This window comes from Empidonax traillii, unplaced genomic scaffold (assembly GCF_003031625.1).
Source record: "Empidonax traillii isolate 1590-97213 ecotype Southwest subspecies unplaced genomic scaffold, ASM303162v1 scaffold369:size587591, whole genome shotgun sequence".
Taxonomy (NCBI): Eukaryota; Metazoa; Chordata; class Aves; order Passeriformes; family Tyrannidae; genus Empidonax; species Empidonax traillii.
In genome coordinates this window covers 36,654-52,538 of record NW_020955562.1, presented here as the reverse complement: position 1 = coordinate 52,538, position 15,885 = coordinate 36,654, and the positions used below count along the sequence as shown (strand labels likewise).

Here is a 15,885-nt window from a genome sequence, read left to right as displayed (position 1 = left end):
CTCCAAACCCCACCCCCAGCCTCACAGCCTGCTCCTGGCACTGCCCAGCACCAAAGAGGACCAAAACACAGAAGACAACATGGAAAATCAAATGGAAGTGTTCCCTTTTGGTTCCCTTGGTACTTCTGCGCAGGGAATGTGATTAGACCGTCCTTATCTTGGTGGGAACAGTTGTTAGCAATAATGAAATCATCCAGTCCTTTTCTTTTTGAAATCCAGCCACATCCTTTGGCTCCAGGAAACAGGGGCAGTGACATGTGCTGTTTTCATAAAAAGCCACAAGACAACACATTTCACCGCAGTAAATTCCCCTCCCTCAAGTGAAGAGCGAAGGAGAGAGGTTTCAAGGACGAGGAAAAGTTCCAGCCAAAAGAAGAGGCTGAGCTGAACTTCTGCCCATGTGACACTTCACAGTCTGAAGGGGGTTGGTTGGCTGATGACAACCCTTGTTGCTTTCACCTCCCTCCTTCTGTCTCAGCTCCTGCGAGGATAACAGGAATCATCCGCTGAATTTCCACGCTGACACGACATCCAGCACGATGACTCTGCAGGGAAAGCCCAGCCTCTGGAGGATGGACACGTCTCTCCACGTGTCAGCCAAGAGTCCAAGGAGGACTCAGGCCAAAACCTCCACGTGTTTCTCCCAAGAGCGACTCGTGAGCGGCTTGGAGCTGGGAATACAGTTCTTAGGTTGGAAATCAGGCCAAACTGGAGGCAGCTCTGCAGAGGAACTCAAACTGACCCCTCAGCTCATGGGACCCATGATTCTCACATGAAGAATGTAAGTGTATTTAAATCATATCCCCTGTGTGACAGAACTGAGATTAAACTCCACGGAGAGAGGGTTCTCCTTGCTGTCGCAAAATGTATCCGGGAACCACCCATCCTGGATCCAAAAAAAACACCCCAGGAGTAAGTTCAGGTTGGACTTTGGGAAAATTCCTTCATGGAAAGGGGTTGTCCAGGGGTCCACATCCCTGGAAGTGTGGACATGGCACTCGGGGACGTGGTTAGTGGTGAGCACGGTGGTGGGGCATGGCTGACGGTTGGACTCGATGATCTGAAAGCTCTTTTCCAACCTTACCAACCCTGTCACTCTGTGATCCTCACCTCATCCTCCCTGGGCTCTTCCACCGCGGGGGTTCTGGTCCAGACCAAGCCCCAAATTCCCTGCTGGCTCTTCCTCTCAGCCAAAGGTCAGCCCAGAGGATGACAGGGGGACGTGTTGCCACCCGGGTGGACGACACACATGGCGACTTAGCCCCTGAATTAAGCAGGCCCCATCCTGTGCTGCCTCCTAATTAGCAAGTAGGATTTTGCATCCCCCCTGGTCCTTGGCTGAGTCCCCCCTTCCCCCTGCTCCTCTCCTGTTCTGTTCACTGAGCTAATTGCCGAGCTCCTGCACCCTGGGTGTCTGCTGCTGGTGGAGAAGATTAGTGTTTTTTACAGAGGGGGAAAAGAAAAAAAAAAAAAAAAAAAAAAAAAAAAAAGATTAAAAAAAAGATTGTGTTTTTTAAAGCAGATGAAAGGAGAGCCCAAGGAGATGTGCATTTGACTCTCAAACACGCTCCTTCAAGTCTCCCTCAGCAGTACTTAAAGGCGTTTCCAAAGCAAGACTTTATGAATGCTAAATGAACCCGGCGCCTTGTTCCTCTGCCACAAGAAAGGGGGGGGGGGGAAAAACCTTATCTTTTATATACAATATTTCCTTTCTGGCTGACACACTGTGCATCGTGCATTGCTACTACCAGCCCTGTTTCAGACAACAATGTTGACCTTCACAAAGTCACAGGGACACTGGTGGCTCCCAGGGTTGGAGCAACACGCTGCTGGGCAGGGGTCAAGGAGCCAACAAATGGAGCCAACAGCCCAATCCCATGCCAAGATTGATCCCATTGGGGATTTCCAGCAGAATCACCTTTCCCTCCCTGTGAAATGGGAAAGAAGTGCCTTTAGCTTCACACAAAACACTCTGAGGAGAAGTTGGACCACACTCTCAGGGAAACACCCACCCAAAGGAAGTCTTGGGATATTTAATTAGCTCCAGTCTGTGCTGTTTGAGCTTGTTAGGTGCCATATAATTGCTAAATATTATTATTATCTCTGCAGGTACAGCAGTTTGTTAGGATAATGATAGTGATTGACATTTCCCTGGCATCTTTCATCCCAACTAGTTCCCATATCACTCTATTATAAAACACTGTTCTGCCTTGATTCTCCATATGTCTCCAAACTGTCAACAGGATCACAACCAGCTCCATGTTGCCAAAAGAAATTAAGGCAAAGCGGCTCATGGAAGTTCACAGGATGTATAACAAGCCGAGCAAGTTCAAATTTATGCTCGAGAACACAAGTTGCACAGGTAGAGATGGTACAGACAGAGATATATGGGCTCTACTTCCACATCAACACGGAGCAAAGCTGCAAGAAGTGGTCCTGGAAGCCACCATAGCACCAAAAACCCTCCCTAGTCCATCCCCATCCCCTTTCCTCAGCAAGCAACAGTGGGTTCCACAACCCAACCACCACTACGGAAAATATATCCCCGGGACAGCAAAGCAGAGGGGCCACCGAGTGATTAATTGGAGACTATCAGTTTGGGATAGGTCTCTAAATTCTCATTAAGTCAGGTGCTGAGGCATCGCACATTAATCCAGAACATTTCCCCTTCGGCCCAAACAAATAAATAACTCGTGGATAATTCAGGGAGAACTGGGTGGAGCCATCTCTCCCCCTCTCTCCGTAGCCTTCCAACTACCCAGTGAATAAAACATCGCCCACAAATCTATTAGGCTAATTTTAAATCCTGACAATTTAGCGGCACTTCAGCAAGATAAGAGCCATTTATTAAAAGCCACAGTTCATTAAGCCAAATGCTGCTGGCGTATTTACTCAGAGAAACGGGGTTGGGCTCGGCTCTCACCCAGGCCAGAAGTCCCCAGAGGAGCAGGAGTGATCCTGTTTCACCCAAAAAGAAAGGTCAGCGTGAACCTTCGCCCATCCTGAGCCCACGTGGGGCTGTGTGTGCTTCCCACAGCAGGGGCTGGGTGTCGGTGCTGCCTCCTCCCCTCTGGGGTGAACACGGAGCAAGAGCCACAGGATGTGCTGCAGGTTTGTCACCCAGGGCTGTGACAAGTCTCCAGGAGCTCTGTCAGAGAAGCAGCTCACACAGCACCATGTCTTACACCACCACACTGTGGGAGCATTCCCAAAAGGATCAACACCCCAACCCAAATCAGACACGGCGTTGGAACCGCTCCTGTAAATGGCAAGCACGGAGCGACTTCGGAGAGGGATGATTGCTCCCAATCACGAGCCAGGAGGAGGCTACTGAGGAGGACCTGCTGCTTGCCAAAGGTACCAGATCACACCCAGAGCTTTCATTCCTCCCAGCTGCCTCCTGACATGGCTGCTGATCCCCCTTGCTGTGCCAGGGCATTGGCTCCCAGAGGCTGTGATGATGACAGGGGGTGCTTTGGGATGCAGGGAAAGCATTGGAGGGTTCCTGCTTCCCCTGGAAGAGGAGATGGACTCACTGCTGTGAGCAGCCCTGCCCCCTGGCAGCTGGGATTTTTGTCAACCTTCACGAGGGATGAGACACAACAACCACAACCTGTAAGACCCCGTGTGAGCCACCTTACACCCCCCAAATTTGCCCTGTGAAGACACGCCCGAGCGCAGCCTGGCAGAGCAGACAAGGCTTGAACAAGCTCTGTGCCAGCATCCATGAGCTTATTCCGCTCAGGAACCACGTGCCCCACGGAACTAGACGGTTTTTAGGCTCCCTTCCAACCCAAACCGTTCCAGGATTCTCTGATTCCGCGGTTCCCAGCAGCGCAGGGGTCTCTGCAGGTGAGGAGGGATGGCAAGGGGCTCGGTGGTACCCGAGGGATGGAGCCAGCAGGGAGGGAGCTGCGCCAGCCTCGCTGCGAGGAGCCGGCAGCAGAGGGCAGTGAAGAAATCCCGTCTGGCAGAGTTTGTGAGTGTAATTCATTCCAGCGGGAGATATCCAGGAGACTTTATCAAGTGCAATTGTCCCACTGCGCCTTTCACCTGCACACACTTGCAAGACAGTCTGGAGTGACTGCAGAGTATCCCTTTACAGTCAGAGCTGAAAGGAGCATTACAAAGGTGAATTAACATTTAAAAAGAACGTAAAAAACCCAGAACTGTTCTAATGATGATTAATGGGAAGCTATAAGGGAGGCCGTGACCTCCTAGTGTCATTAAATGGATTGGCAGGTTTCTGAGCATTAATTATAAATAGCCACAGGAGTTTGAGTGCTTAGCAGAACGATGATAAATCCATGACACAGGCACAGGGACAAGCAGCCAGGAGCGTGGGGGAACACGTGTCTGTGTGTGCACACTCACGGCTGGGCGTGCAAGGGAACACGGCTTTTCACGCGTGTCACACACAGGAAAGAGGCAAAAAGCCCCAAAAAAAAGAGTGGCAATGAGTCCATGTGAAGATACTCCTCTGTTTGGGTGGATAGAGAAATGGGTAAATGATAAATTAGGCACTGCCACTCAATCACATTTTCTAAATGTTTTATATCCCAAAAGCTATAAAAGCAATATTCCTTTCTGGCCTTATTGGAGCCATTTCTGGAAGGCAATCACATCTGTTTCCTTGCTTTTTTTTTTCCCCTCCCCTTTCTATTTACTCTCTAGCCTGTTACCAAAGCAGGGTCAGAGCTTGCATACAAATAGGGAGGAGGAGTGAAAAACAAACAGCCCCCGAACCCCGCGATGAACAGACCCGAAGTGGCTGCAAACTTCTCCCGGCAAAGGCACCAGCTGCAAAAACCAGGGGCCACATGGATTTTGGCAGCTCCAACATTAATATTTCCTTTGCTTTAATGTGCATTACTCCACCATTGCAGTGATATTAGGGAGAGATCTGCATCCCAAGGCACGGCTGTGCATTTCCTTGGATGTGCTGAGCCACCCAGCCTTGCCTGGGATTTGCAGTTGCTCTACCAAGGGTATCGCTGTTTCAAGAGCTCCCGGAGAGGCGCTCAGGGATTAAAGCCCAAATCCCTCCCTGCATCTCACAGGGACCCAGAGGCACAGCGGCACGGGGAATGTTTGCTCCCCAAAGCAAGGGGTGGGTTTTTGCGGGAGTTCTCTGGAAAGGGAGGATCGGCAACTCGTCAGAGCCCTGGGCAGGAGGGGCTGAATAAACACGGGATGAATGGAGCGGGGACCCGAGGCTCGTTAATGAGCTCTCCCAGTGAACCACATCGCCTGAGGATGGGGGAAGGCTCCTCTCCTGCCAATGGCAGGAACAAAAGCTCTGGGTGAGATGCCAGAGGGGCAGTCCCATTCCTGGGCATCCAGACACCCCCCCCAACCCCCCTTAGAACTCATAAGGGAGGCTGGAGGCTCCCAGACCTGGCACAGCTCTGCCCCAGCAGCCACGTCCCATCACCCAGCTGAGACAGCAGCCCCGGAATCTCTGAACAATTCCATTGGGATTGGAATCCCCATTTCCTCCAGCACTTCTCCTACCCACTCCTGGTTTCTGCCCACTCTATGGGGAAGCAAAAGCACAAGCCAAAATCCCTTCCATGGGAAATTAAAAACATTCCTGTTTAGATTTAAGTCTCATTACCTTGCTGGGCTCTCCTGCATTATTTCAACTGATTGGAAAATGGTGGCAAAGGAACAAGTTCTCCATACAATTTTCTCCCGATCCTATTAGTTGCAATACAATTACAGTGAATACATCAATTCTTCGTCCCAGCAGCTCCTGGAAAGAGCCACCTATTAAAAAGCTGGCTTATTAATGGAATTGTACATCCAGGATTAATCGGGGCCGCCTTGGCCATTTCCATTTCTCACTCCACAAGTGCTTTTGTTTGCTTAATAGGCTGAAGTAACTTGAGAATGACACAACTTAGAGCTTCCCCCATTTGCTGTGCGCATCGCCAGCAAATTTAATATCCCTTCCCTCGCCGGCATCGCTCCGTGATAAAACCTGGCACGTGCTGCCAAGGGAACCCACCCCACAGGGTGGGCAGGGGGACAAGGGGCTTCCTGCCTTGGGCAGATTCCTCACTGATCCAAGGCTTTAAACCCAAGGGGAAATGGCAACACCAAAAAAATGCTGCCGGAACCAGCTGGGTGAAAGCCAGGCAACCACTGGAATACCGCTTTGAAAGCCTCCTGATGCCCCAAAGAGCATCACCCACCCAGCCAACTTGATGGAGGGGGTCCCCTCCAGCCTTCCCCTCTCCCTGGGAAGCCCCCCAACCAATCCTAAGCCCGTTCCCCAGCAGCTGGAAGCAGGGACACTGTTTCCTGGCGCAGACATTCCTGTGGCAGCGAAGTCAGTGCATGTTGAAGCATGGTAATATAGTATGACTTTCCCCTTTAATGGAATTTTTCTAGCCCACTAGGAAAAAAAAGGCTCCATTAGCCCGACTACAAAGGCTCCTACTTATTAGTATTTTAGAACAGCGGCAAAAACATTTCTTGAATCTAATTATTGCTGACAAATATGAAAATTGAAATCAAAGTTAAATTTTCAGCTACAGTGCCTCATTCGGCAGCGGCTCCCAACGATTGCATCAACACATTTATTCTGCTGAGCAGGCTCCGAGATTGGGGCCCCCCCCCCTTCCCCTCCAGCCCACCCCTCCATCTTCAGAGGCATTAACTCTGACATATTCATCTCAACAGCCAGGGCCACGGAACCAACTTCATGTTTACCAGTTGTACTCAGCCAACGGATCGGAGCGAGGCTTCCAGGGGCTGGAGAAGCAGGGAATAGAGCTTGCTCCTCGAGGAAGAATGGGAATAGGGCTCGCTGCTTTTTGTTTTTCCCCTCGTTTTCTTAATTTATTGTTATTTATTTTCAACTTCGCTCTCTCCAATCCCCTCCCAACCTGCTCTCCAAAACAGGGCGATTTTAAATTCCACCAGACAGAGGATGTGGAAGGGAGGGGAGAATGGAGAGGGGGGGGAAATATGGGGGGAAAAAAAGCGCCTTGTCAACATATTTCCTTTCTCCTGCCTCCCCCCCCCCCCAACATACTGTAAAAATCAATCCCCTTTGTCATTTTGCTCTGCTTGTGTGAATGTTTAATGGCTGTCGAGGGAGATAATGATTGCTGCTAGGAAATTCATTTCAGATTTGCTATTTATAAAGTACTTGGTGCTCAGGTGGGAAATTAACATAAGGAAGGGGGAAAAGGGACCGAACCAGGGAAAAAAAAGGCAGCAGGAGAGGAGGGATGAGCTGCTGCAGGGCTGGTTGGAAGGAGCTGGAGCCCGTAGAAGATCTGCAGCTCATCCCACCTCTCCTGAGACAGAGGGAAAAGGCTTGGAAGGAGCAGGGATGGCCACACTGGGGGTACATAGGTGCTGCCAAACACCACCAGCCACTTCCCTGCATCCACTGATGGATGAAGGACACAGAGCCAGGGTTATCCCCCAAGGGCCTGCTGGATTTTGAAGGCAGCAATGCCCTCCCAACACCACCCATCAAAAACCTGACACCAACCCCACCGCCAACAACTGCCCCCCAACTCCCTCTCCAGCCCCTCACTCCTCTGGGTTAACCCCAAACCTCCTCTGAGTCCCTGCTCCCTGCAAAGCCCCATCAACCTGTTGCCACGTGCTGGATTTTTGAATCCCGAGGGAATTCCCATCCGCAGCGCCGCCGGATCCCGCGCAACGCACGCTGCCATTGAGTTGCTAATTCCTTGTCTCAGAAGTTGCTTTTCACTTTCTGATTTTTCAATAATAGGCTTGGTATGAATCCCTTAAGCTCCTGAAATAAGCTGAAAACCGCTTTTCCAGCCATTTACATAAACACAAGTGGATCAGAAGGAATAATCATAGTTTATATGCATTATTTGGGGGCTTTGGAGACGGTGTCTAATTTGGTGTCAGGTTTTGAAGCCCAAAACATACAATGGGAAGCGCTGACGTGCAGAAAAGCGGCACAAAGAGTAAACAATAAATAATACACATTTTTTTTTCACATTGCCTTCAATGACAAGGAGGTTTTGGCTCCGCCACTATCCCGGCCTCTAATGGATCGTGGATCCTGCTCCTTGCCAGCTTTGTTCCTGAAAGGGCTTCATTAAGAGAGATGTCATTCATCCTAAATCCAAATTCACCTCGTGCCAGCCAGCCCTGCTGCTCTCCTGTGCCTTGGCCCACCATCAAAATGCCGGTGCTGGCTTTGGGAATTGACTTTGGAAAACTAAAAGTCTAACGGAGGCACCCTCTGATCTCTAAATACCATCTGTCCTGCGGAAAGGGAATGAAAGCTAAAACCACCCAAAACCGACCCAGGAACTTAGTGCTGTTCACCAGATAACTCCTACAAGAGGGGGGGTGGGGAAAAAGCCCAAAACACTTAAAAAGAGAGAGAATATTACGGTATTAATGAAGCTTGCTTTGCTTCATTGTCACGCTTCCAGTGAGGTGGGTCAAGCCTGGCTTTCAAACCGGTTCTTTAAATCAAGAATTCCGTTTCTGGTAAAATGGAAACATTAGCAGAGGATCTGTTTTGAAGAAATAACAATACAAAACGGAACAAGGCTGGAGACTCCAGGCTCTTTGATACCGCTGCAAAGTGGCCTTCGGAGCTCTTTCTGCTTCGTTTGAAATCACTTCCCAACTTCGCACACAAAGCTTCGGCGAGCTCCAAAAAAAAAAAAAAAACAAACCCAAAAAAAAAAAAAAAAAAAAAAAGCTTCAAAAATCAATCCTTGCTTTTTCCCAGATTTTACTTTCAATGGGAATTTGTGATTTGTTCTTTTTCGCTTCGTTTTGGAATCAGAAAAACCTAAAACACTCTGCTTGGTTTCTAGGACTGCACAATTCCCCGTGGCATTTCCCACTCCTCAGCAGCTGCTGTGTCTCCCACGGTGAGTCACGGGAGGATGAGAACTGGTCCCAAGGGCTGAGCATTTGTGGTTTTTTAAGCTCCATCCCAACCCAAATCAGGGTTTCCCCTTGCTCAGCAATATCCAGAAAAAAAAAAAAAACATCCCTGGAAGTGTCCAAGGCCAGGTTGGACAGGGCTTGGAGCAACCTGGGCTAGTGGAAGGTGTCCCTGCCCATGGCAGGGGGTGGAAGTGGACAGAGGTGCCTCACACAACATCCCTCCACCTTCCACCCACCTCTCCAGAGGGTCCTCAGTGCTGCTCCAGTACTTTTAGCCTGGCAGCGCCTTCATCCCTCTATCCCCATTGTCCCCATGGGAAGGCAGGGGATGCTGTGTCCACTTCCATCAGTGCTTTAAGGGAAACACTCCAACCACCAGGGATCCTGGATTCCCCACCCAGCTGCTATCACAGCTTTTCAGAGCCACAGCTCCTTTTTTTTGGCTGCCCCTGATTAGTAAGCGAAGCGTGTGGGAGCTGGAGGAAGGGAAAACGGGGAGGGGGGTGAGGATGCCAAGAACCGAACAGTGTCTTTAGTGGGAACAGTCAACAGGACAAGGGGGTCAAAGGGGTCAATTAATTTACAACAGCTTTCAGCATTGCACATATTAACTGTTGGGCGCATCAAAAATCCAGGATATCCTTCCCGGCGGCAGAGAGCAGAGCCTGGCAGAGGCAGCACCTCTGATTTATTATTAACCAAAAGCAAGGTGCTGCTTCGGGAAGGTGCAGGGAGGGAAGGGGCCACGGCTCCAAGCTGGTTCCAGAGCAGCAGAGGAAGGGCTGGAAGGATTGGAATGCCCTGGGGAATGCAGTGACAAAGAGATCACTCCTTGCGATCCTGACTTTTCACAGAATCCCGGAATGGTTTGGGGACGTTAAAGCACATCCAGTGCCACCCCCTGCCGTGAGCAGGGACATTTCCACTACACCAGGTTGTTCCAAGCCCTGTCTGGAGCAAATAACAGGCCTTGAGCACTTCCAGGGATGGGGCAGCCACAGCTGCTCTGGGCAACCTGTGCCAGGGCCTCACCACTCTCCCAGCCAAGAATTTGCTCCCAATATCCCATCTAACCCTGCCCTCTGGCAGTGGAAAACCATTCCCCTTGTCCTGTCCCTCCATCCCTTGTCCAAAGTCCCTCTCTTGGAGCCCCTTTAGGCACTGGAAGGTGTATCCCAGAGCCTTGTCTTCTCCAGGCTGACCAACCCCAGCTCTCTCAGCCTGTTTTTTTTGCCAACAAAAGCTACTAAAGGCACATGAAAACCCCATGTGCTGTGGTGCAGGATGCTGGCTGGCTCTGGAACACAGCACTGGGGCTTGGACTTCCATTACAGAATCCCAAAATCTGGCACCTTGCTCATTTTGGCCCCTGCTGGAAACCAAGAGCTCAACTCCGAGTTCAAGCTGCAGCTCCAAGTCTTTGCCATGAACATCTGAGATGGATCAGGTTTGGGTCCCGTTGAGTCTAACGGGAGATTTGCCACTGTCCATCAAAGGAGAATGACCAGTAATGCTTAAAAAATCATTTTCCCCTTCTTTAAAGCTTTGCTCTGAAAAGTGATCCTTAAAAGGGGAACTAGGAAGGAAAATCTTGCCCTTTTCTTGCTGCTACTGAAGTTTGGGAAGCAAAGACCAAAAAAAAAAAAGAGGATTTTTTCCTCCCAATGCACCTCCATCCCACTTTATCACAGAAAACAGTAAGCCCTGCTCACCAACCTGACCCAGATCTGTCAACTGATCAATCTTTTCCCCACGGGAAAAAAATAAAATGGGGAAGGGGAGGGGGGGGAAAATCACAATATGGGTATTTTTAAGTGAAAACTGCAAGAAAAATACACAGAGCAGACACTTCCAATCTTGTGGAACTTCTAATATTGCACTTGTCTCCATCAGAGGAAGGCAGAAAAACCATGAGCCAGGGTTATTTATTATGCTGGTCAAAATGCCTACCTGGAAATGAGAAAGCAGCTTTGGATAAGCACAAGGATGTCCCAAAACCAGGTGCAGCCTCCAGAGCATCCAGCACCAAAGGCTTGGACAGAGGGATGGTCCTTGTGATGCTTCAGGAGTTTTGGTTTTACCAGAGGAGTTTTTTTCCCAGCTCACAGCTCCCACCTGCTTATCCAAATGATTTTTACTTCCTCCTGACCGGTCAGTGTGACCCATCCCAGAAGTGGAAATGGCAGAGCAGTCCCACACCACCTTGGACTTCCACTATAGAATCCCAAAATCCAGCACTTTGCTCATTTTGGGCCCTGTTTGAAGCCAAGAGCTCAACTCTAAGTCCAGGTTGTGGCTCCAGACCTTTGGAGCAACGTCTGAGATGATGGTTTTTTTCCCCTCCCTGTGCTCCCAGTGTAAATAACCATGGGTTCCTTGTTCACACTTGGATTTTATGGACAGCAAACAACAACATTCTGAGATGTGTCAGCATTTATTGGACCTCACATGCCTCCAGCCCACAACTGGAGCTCCTAAATCTGTTGTAGCTACAACACAGACCCACTCCAGCCCACGTTCCCCTCAACTCTGGGGTTACTCACAACACACAACAACTCTGTGGCTGGAGATCTCTCCACACTCACAGTGCAGAGCCACTACAACAGCTTTACCCCTTGCCATATCCTGCCAATCCACTGCTGCATAACCAGCTCAGCGCAGGGGTGTTCCCACGGAAAACTCCCATGGAAAACCCCACCTGCAACTCCACACCCAGCCCCAAATCCCAACCATTTCGGGTGCCATCCCGGGGCTTTGCACAACGCAACCCGTTTTCCAGTGGCAAAGGTCTCCTCAGGTTCCTGCCTCCTTCACTGAGTCTTAAAAATTAGCCAGTTAATCCCACGTGGTGGCCTGATTTCCAGAGGTGCTGGTACCTGCCTAGGGTTCCGCCTGGAATTAACGGGAATGACGGATGTTCAGCCACACTCCAAATCCGGCCGTCCAGCAACTGGAGTGCATTCCCCTGCTTTTATGTACTGCATATAACTGGGTTATCTAATCATGGAGGTATTGATTATTACTGTTATTACCTATTAAATAGCTATTTTCTGCTGTTGGGGTGAATATCACATTTTATTGACCCTCACAGTAACTATTAACCGCATCTAATATTTTTCCCGAGGAACAATAAATCCAGGGATTCACAAAAGGACGTCGATACACCTAATTTTTCTTACACACATTCATTAGTGCAATTACCTTCTGCAGGAACTGCCAGAAGGTTTCCCCTCCCGCCTCCACCCAGGGAAAGTCCTTCTGGGATGCGTAGCCCCCGTTCAGGTGGTGATCCCAAACCCTGCCCTTCCTATGGGGAACTACCCAGCCTCTCCTCCCTGTGGATGCATCTCTGGGCCAGATCCAGCCTTTCCATCATACACCAGCACAGCCTGTGTCTCAGTTTGGGAATTATCTGCATCCCAGCCACATCGACCGAGCGAATAATTCTTTCGGATGAGGAACGCTCCGTGTAGGATGTTGACACATGCTATTATTTTACATACCTATTTCAGCTTCTATGCTTATTAGAATAAGGTCTTTATGCTAATTTGTAAATCAAATTCCCATAATTCTTGGCTTACTGATGCTAAAGGCCCAGCTAAATCTTCTATGACCTTTTAGCCTGGTTAATCCTTTTCCGCGCGGCTGAGGGAAGAGTTCCCTCGTCTCTCAAACCCTCTCTGGGTGCTTCGCCTCTTCTTCGAGGAATCCGGGTGGGGTGTGGGGTCAGGGACACCAGGCACGTGCAAGACCACCCCTCTTCTTTGAAACAGGGAGAGAGGGAAGAGAAAATGCCGCTGCTGGGTGCCTGTTTAAGGATATCCAGGATTTTCCTCGCTGCTATTTAAAACTCACCCAGAGAACACAATGGGAGCTGTGTTGCCAAACAGCCACTCACTTCCCAAGGCCTGGGGCTATCCCAGCCCTTGCAGCCTCCACCCTTCCCATCTCCTTTTCCCAACTTAGGGCTGGACCTCTGTCTTTTCCATGAGTTGATGCTATTGACACATCCACCTCATTCCCAAGGGGATGGAGAATCCAAGCAAGCTCCCCGGCCTTTCTCTCGAGCATCAACACCCAACAGCTCCCTCGATGTCCAACCACTCTGGGCATTCCAGGGCTCAGAGGGTTCCTTCCTGATGGACACAAAACTCAGCAGCTCCCATTTTAGGGCCGCAATTCCACAAACCCGACAGCGAATCTGCAGAACTTGGAGGACCTACAGATGTTTGCACAAATGCAGGTGGTCAAGCACTTCTGAATTATCCCACTTCACGCTCTACTCTCCTCCCAAGAACACTCACAAATCACTTTTCTTATTGTTTGTTGGGCTGTAAATAGGGAAATGACCTGGAGGATGGATGGGCTGCTGCAGAGGGCAGCAGGTGTCTCTGGAGCTGTTTGGAGGAGATTTGTGCAAAGCACAGTTTTCCTGCAGGACAATCATTTTCACGTTTTCCAACACAAACCAGCCCCACTTCTGGACACCAAACAAAGGAGAAAACTTAAAAATTCAAAAAAATACTGTGAATATCAGAAGAATTAATGAAGCAGCAGCACATTACCGCTGATTTTTTTATATTACCTTTGGGGTGAATGACCCCAAATTTCTCAAAACTCCCTTAAAAGGTTTGTGCTAAAATTCAAAATTATTTTTGCTCGGTGGATTTTTTTTTTTTAGTTTTTAATGACTCTTAAATACAACTATGCAAGAAGGGACTCCTTCCCTCCCCTAACCCAGTATCTCCCAGCCCTAAAAAGGCCCAAAGTTTTTGCTGCCAAAGGCTGCCCTGTGCAATATTTCACCCAGTACCCCATTGCTCTGTCCCGGGTCCCTCCCAGACCATGGAACAACGAGGATCCCTGTTTTTCCTCACCCCAGCAGTGACTCAGGGACTTCTGGCACTCACATCAGACTCCTGCAAGGCGGGGAATTGGGGGATTTTAGGCTTGGGGAGGCAGCACATTCCTCCTCACAGCTCTGCTGCCCAGGAGAATTAAAAAAAAAAAAAAAAAAAAAAAAAAAAAAAAAAAAAAAAAAAAAAAAAAAAAAAAAAAAAAAAAAAAAAAAAAAAAAAAAAAAACTAAAGCAAGAAATAAAAAACCAACAGCTTTCAAGGGAGCAGGGAGAGGAAGCAGGAGAGATGACCAGAGGCAGACTGCAAGGAAGCCAAGTCAGGAGCCCCAAAGCAAGCATTGCAAAAAATAATAAAATAATGAAATAATAAAATAATGAAATGTTAAAATAAACTAAGCACAAATTCTGGGCAGGGGGAGGAAGGAGGGAAAGGAGCAGCTTTATCCCCCTCCTGGGGAGCCCCAGCCCACCCCACAGAGGTGGGCAGCCGAGGGGGCCAGGGATCCCATCCCCAGGGAAGCCCCCGGCATGCAGGGATGCCGGCATTCCAAGCAGGAAGCAGCAACCCTGGGAGAAGGAGAGCAGGGAGAGCGGGAGGAAGGCGAAGGGGAGCGATGCCGTGGCGTGTGCCGTGCATGCTAAACAGCCCGCGCCGGGTCGATCCCGCACGGGTGGCTCTCTGGAGAGGGGCCCAGCCTGCCCAGGAGAGAGAAGTTTGTGGTGGGAGATCTCCAGTCGCTGTCCCTGCTCACGCACCAGCCCCCCGCCCCACACAGCCCACCCGCGTCCTGCTGCGGAGCACCTCGGCTGATGGGATCAGGCAGGGCTGATTCCTATTCCCAGCCCTCGGAGCAGCGCAGAGGTAGCTGGATCCGGCTGTGGAGAGGGATCAACCCCCCCGGGGTGCATCCGTCCTCAGAAAAACCTACATCCTCTCCCCTCCAGGAGTGTCTGCATCCCTCTCGGGGGTGCAGTATTCCCTCGAGGAATACCTGCATCCCGCCGGGGGTGTATCCATCTCCCCGAGGAATACTTGCATCCCCCCCGGGGGTGCATCCACGCTCCGAGAAGTGCCTGCATTCCACCCGGGGGTGCATCCATCCCCCCGAGGAGCGCTTGCATCCCTCACCGGAGCCCCGGGTACCAGCCGCCCGCCTCGTAGGGCGCAGCATCCCCCCCCGCCGGCGCATCCCCCTGCGCATCCCGAGCTCCGGCGGCGGCCCGGGGCAGGATGCGGCTCCATCCTCCCCTCCCACGGAGGAAACCCCGCTCCCACAGCCCCTCCAGATGGCTGCGAGGAGCCTAACGCGAGCTGACAGGCTCGGCGCTCCCGGCCAGATGGGGCTGGCTCCTGCCGCCGCTTCCCCCCGCGCCTTTTCCCATCGCTTTTTGCTCTTTTCTTTCCCCTCGCGCAGCCCCCCCTCCCCTCCAAGCACCATCCCCCTGGTGGGGGGGCACCCATGCTCATCCGGGACAGGCTGGGGAAGGACTTCCCAACTCCCAGCCCGGCGGGAGCGGGGCTGCACCGAGTTTTTGGGACGACCTTGCTGGAAAAGCAAAGGCGGGGGGACCCGCAGAGGAACCCCGAACCCCCCTGACCCTCAGCCTGTTGGATGCGCTGATCCTGCAGGAATAATGCTGGGATGGCAGAGTCATTCTGCACCCTCAAAAATAATCAGGACGCCATGGGAGAAGTGTCCACCCCGCCAAGCTCCCCCCCACCCCCGAGCCCGGTGCACCGGCAATTCCTCCGCCGTACCCGCATCCGCACCCCCCGCAACTTCACGGCGGGCTGGAGACCCTCTCCCAGCTCTGTTCCAGCTCTGGGGGACCCTCGTCCCCGCTCTGGGGGGGTCCTTCCCTCCACAGCCCCCCAGAGGGTGCTGCCGTGGGACCGCGCATCCACCGCCCGCCCGGGCTGCATCCCCCGCGGCATTCCCTACCTTGGGAGAGGAGGAGCGCGGCCATCCCGGCGAAGATCACCCAAGAGACGGGGTGGTGCATTTTGGCCTGGGCCATGTCTTCCTCCTCCTTCCCCACTCACTGCCGGGCGGGGAGAGGTTTAAAATCCAGCGTTTCCCGGAGCAAAGCGCAGGAAGGTGGAGGGTGGTGGTAGGTGG

The 15,885-nt window shown here is 51.2% G+C and overlaps 1 protein-coding gene across 2 annotated transcripts in view; it reads right to left on the bottom strand.

The window, feature by feature from the left end:
* Positions 1-15,869, bottom strand: part of LOC114061891 (protein CEPU-1) — a 339,159-nt gene extending 323,290 nt beyond the window's left edge. For both annotated transcript variants that reach the window (XM_027892801.1, XM_027892803.1), the window contains exon 1: positions 15,709-15,869. In XM_027892801.1, coding sequence (XP_027748602.1) covers positions 15,709-15,784 — 76 coding nt within the window. In that variant the 5' untranslated portion in view covers positions 15,785-15,869. The remainder of the gene's footprint in view (positions 1-15,708) is intronic.
* Between the last annotated feature and the right edge of the window lie 16 nt (positions 15,870-15,885).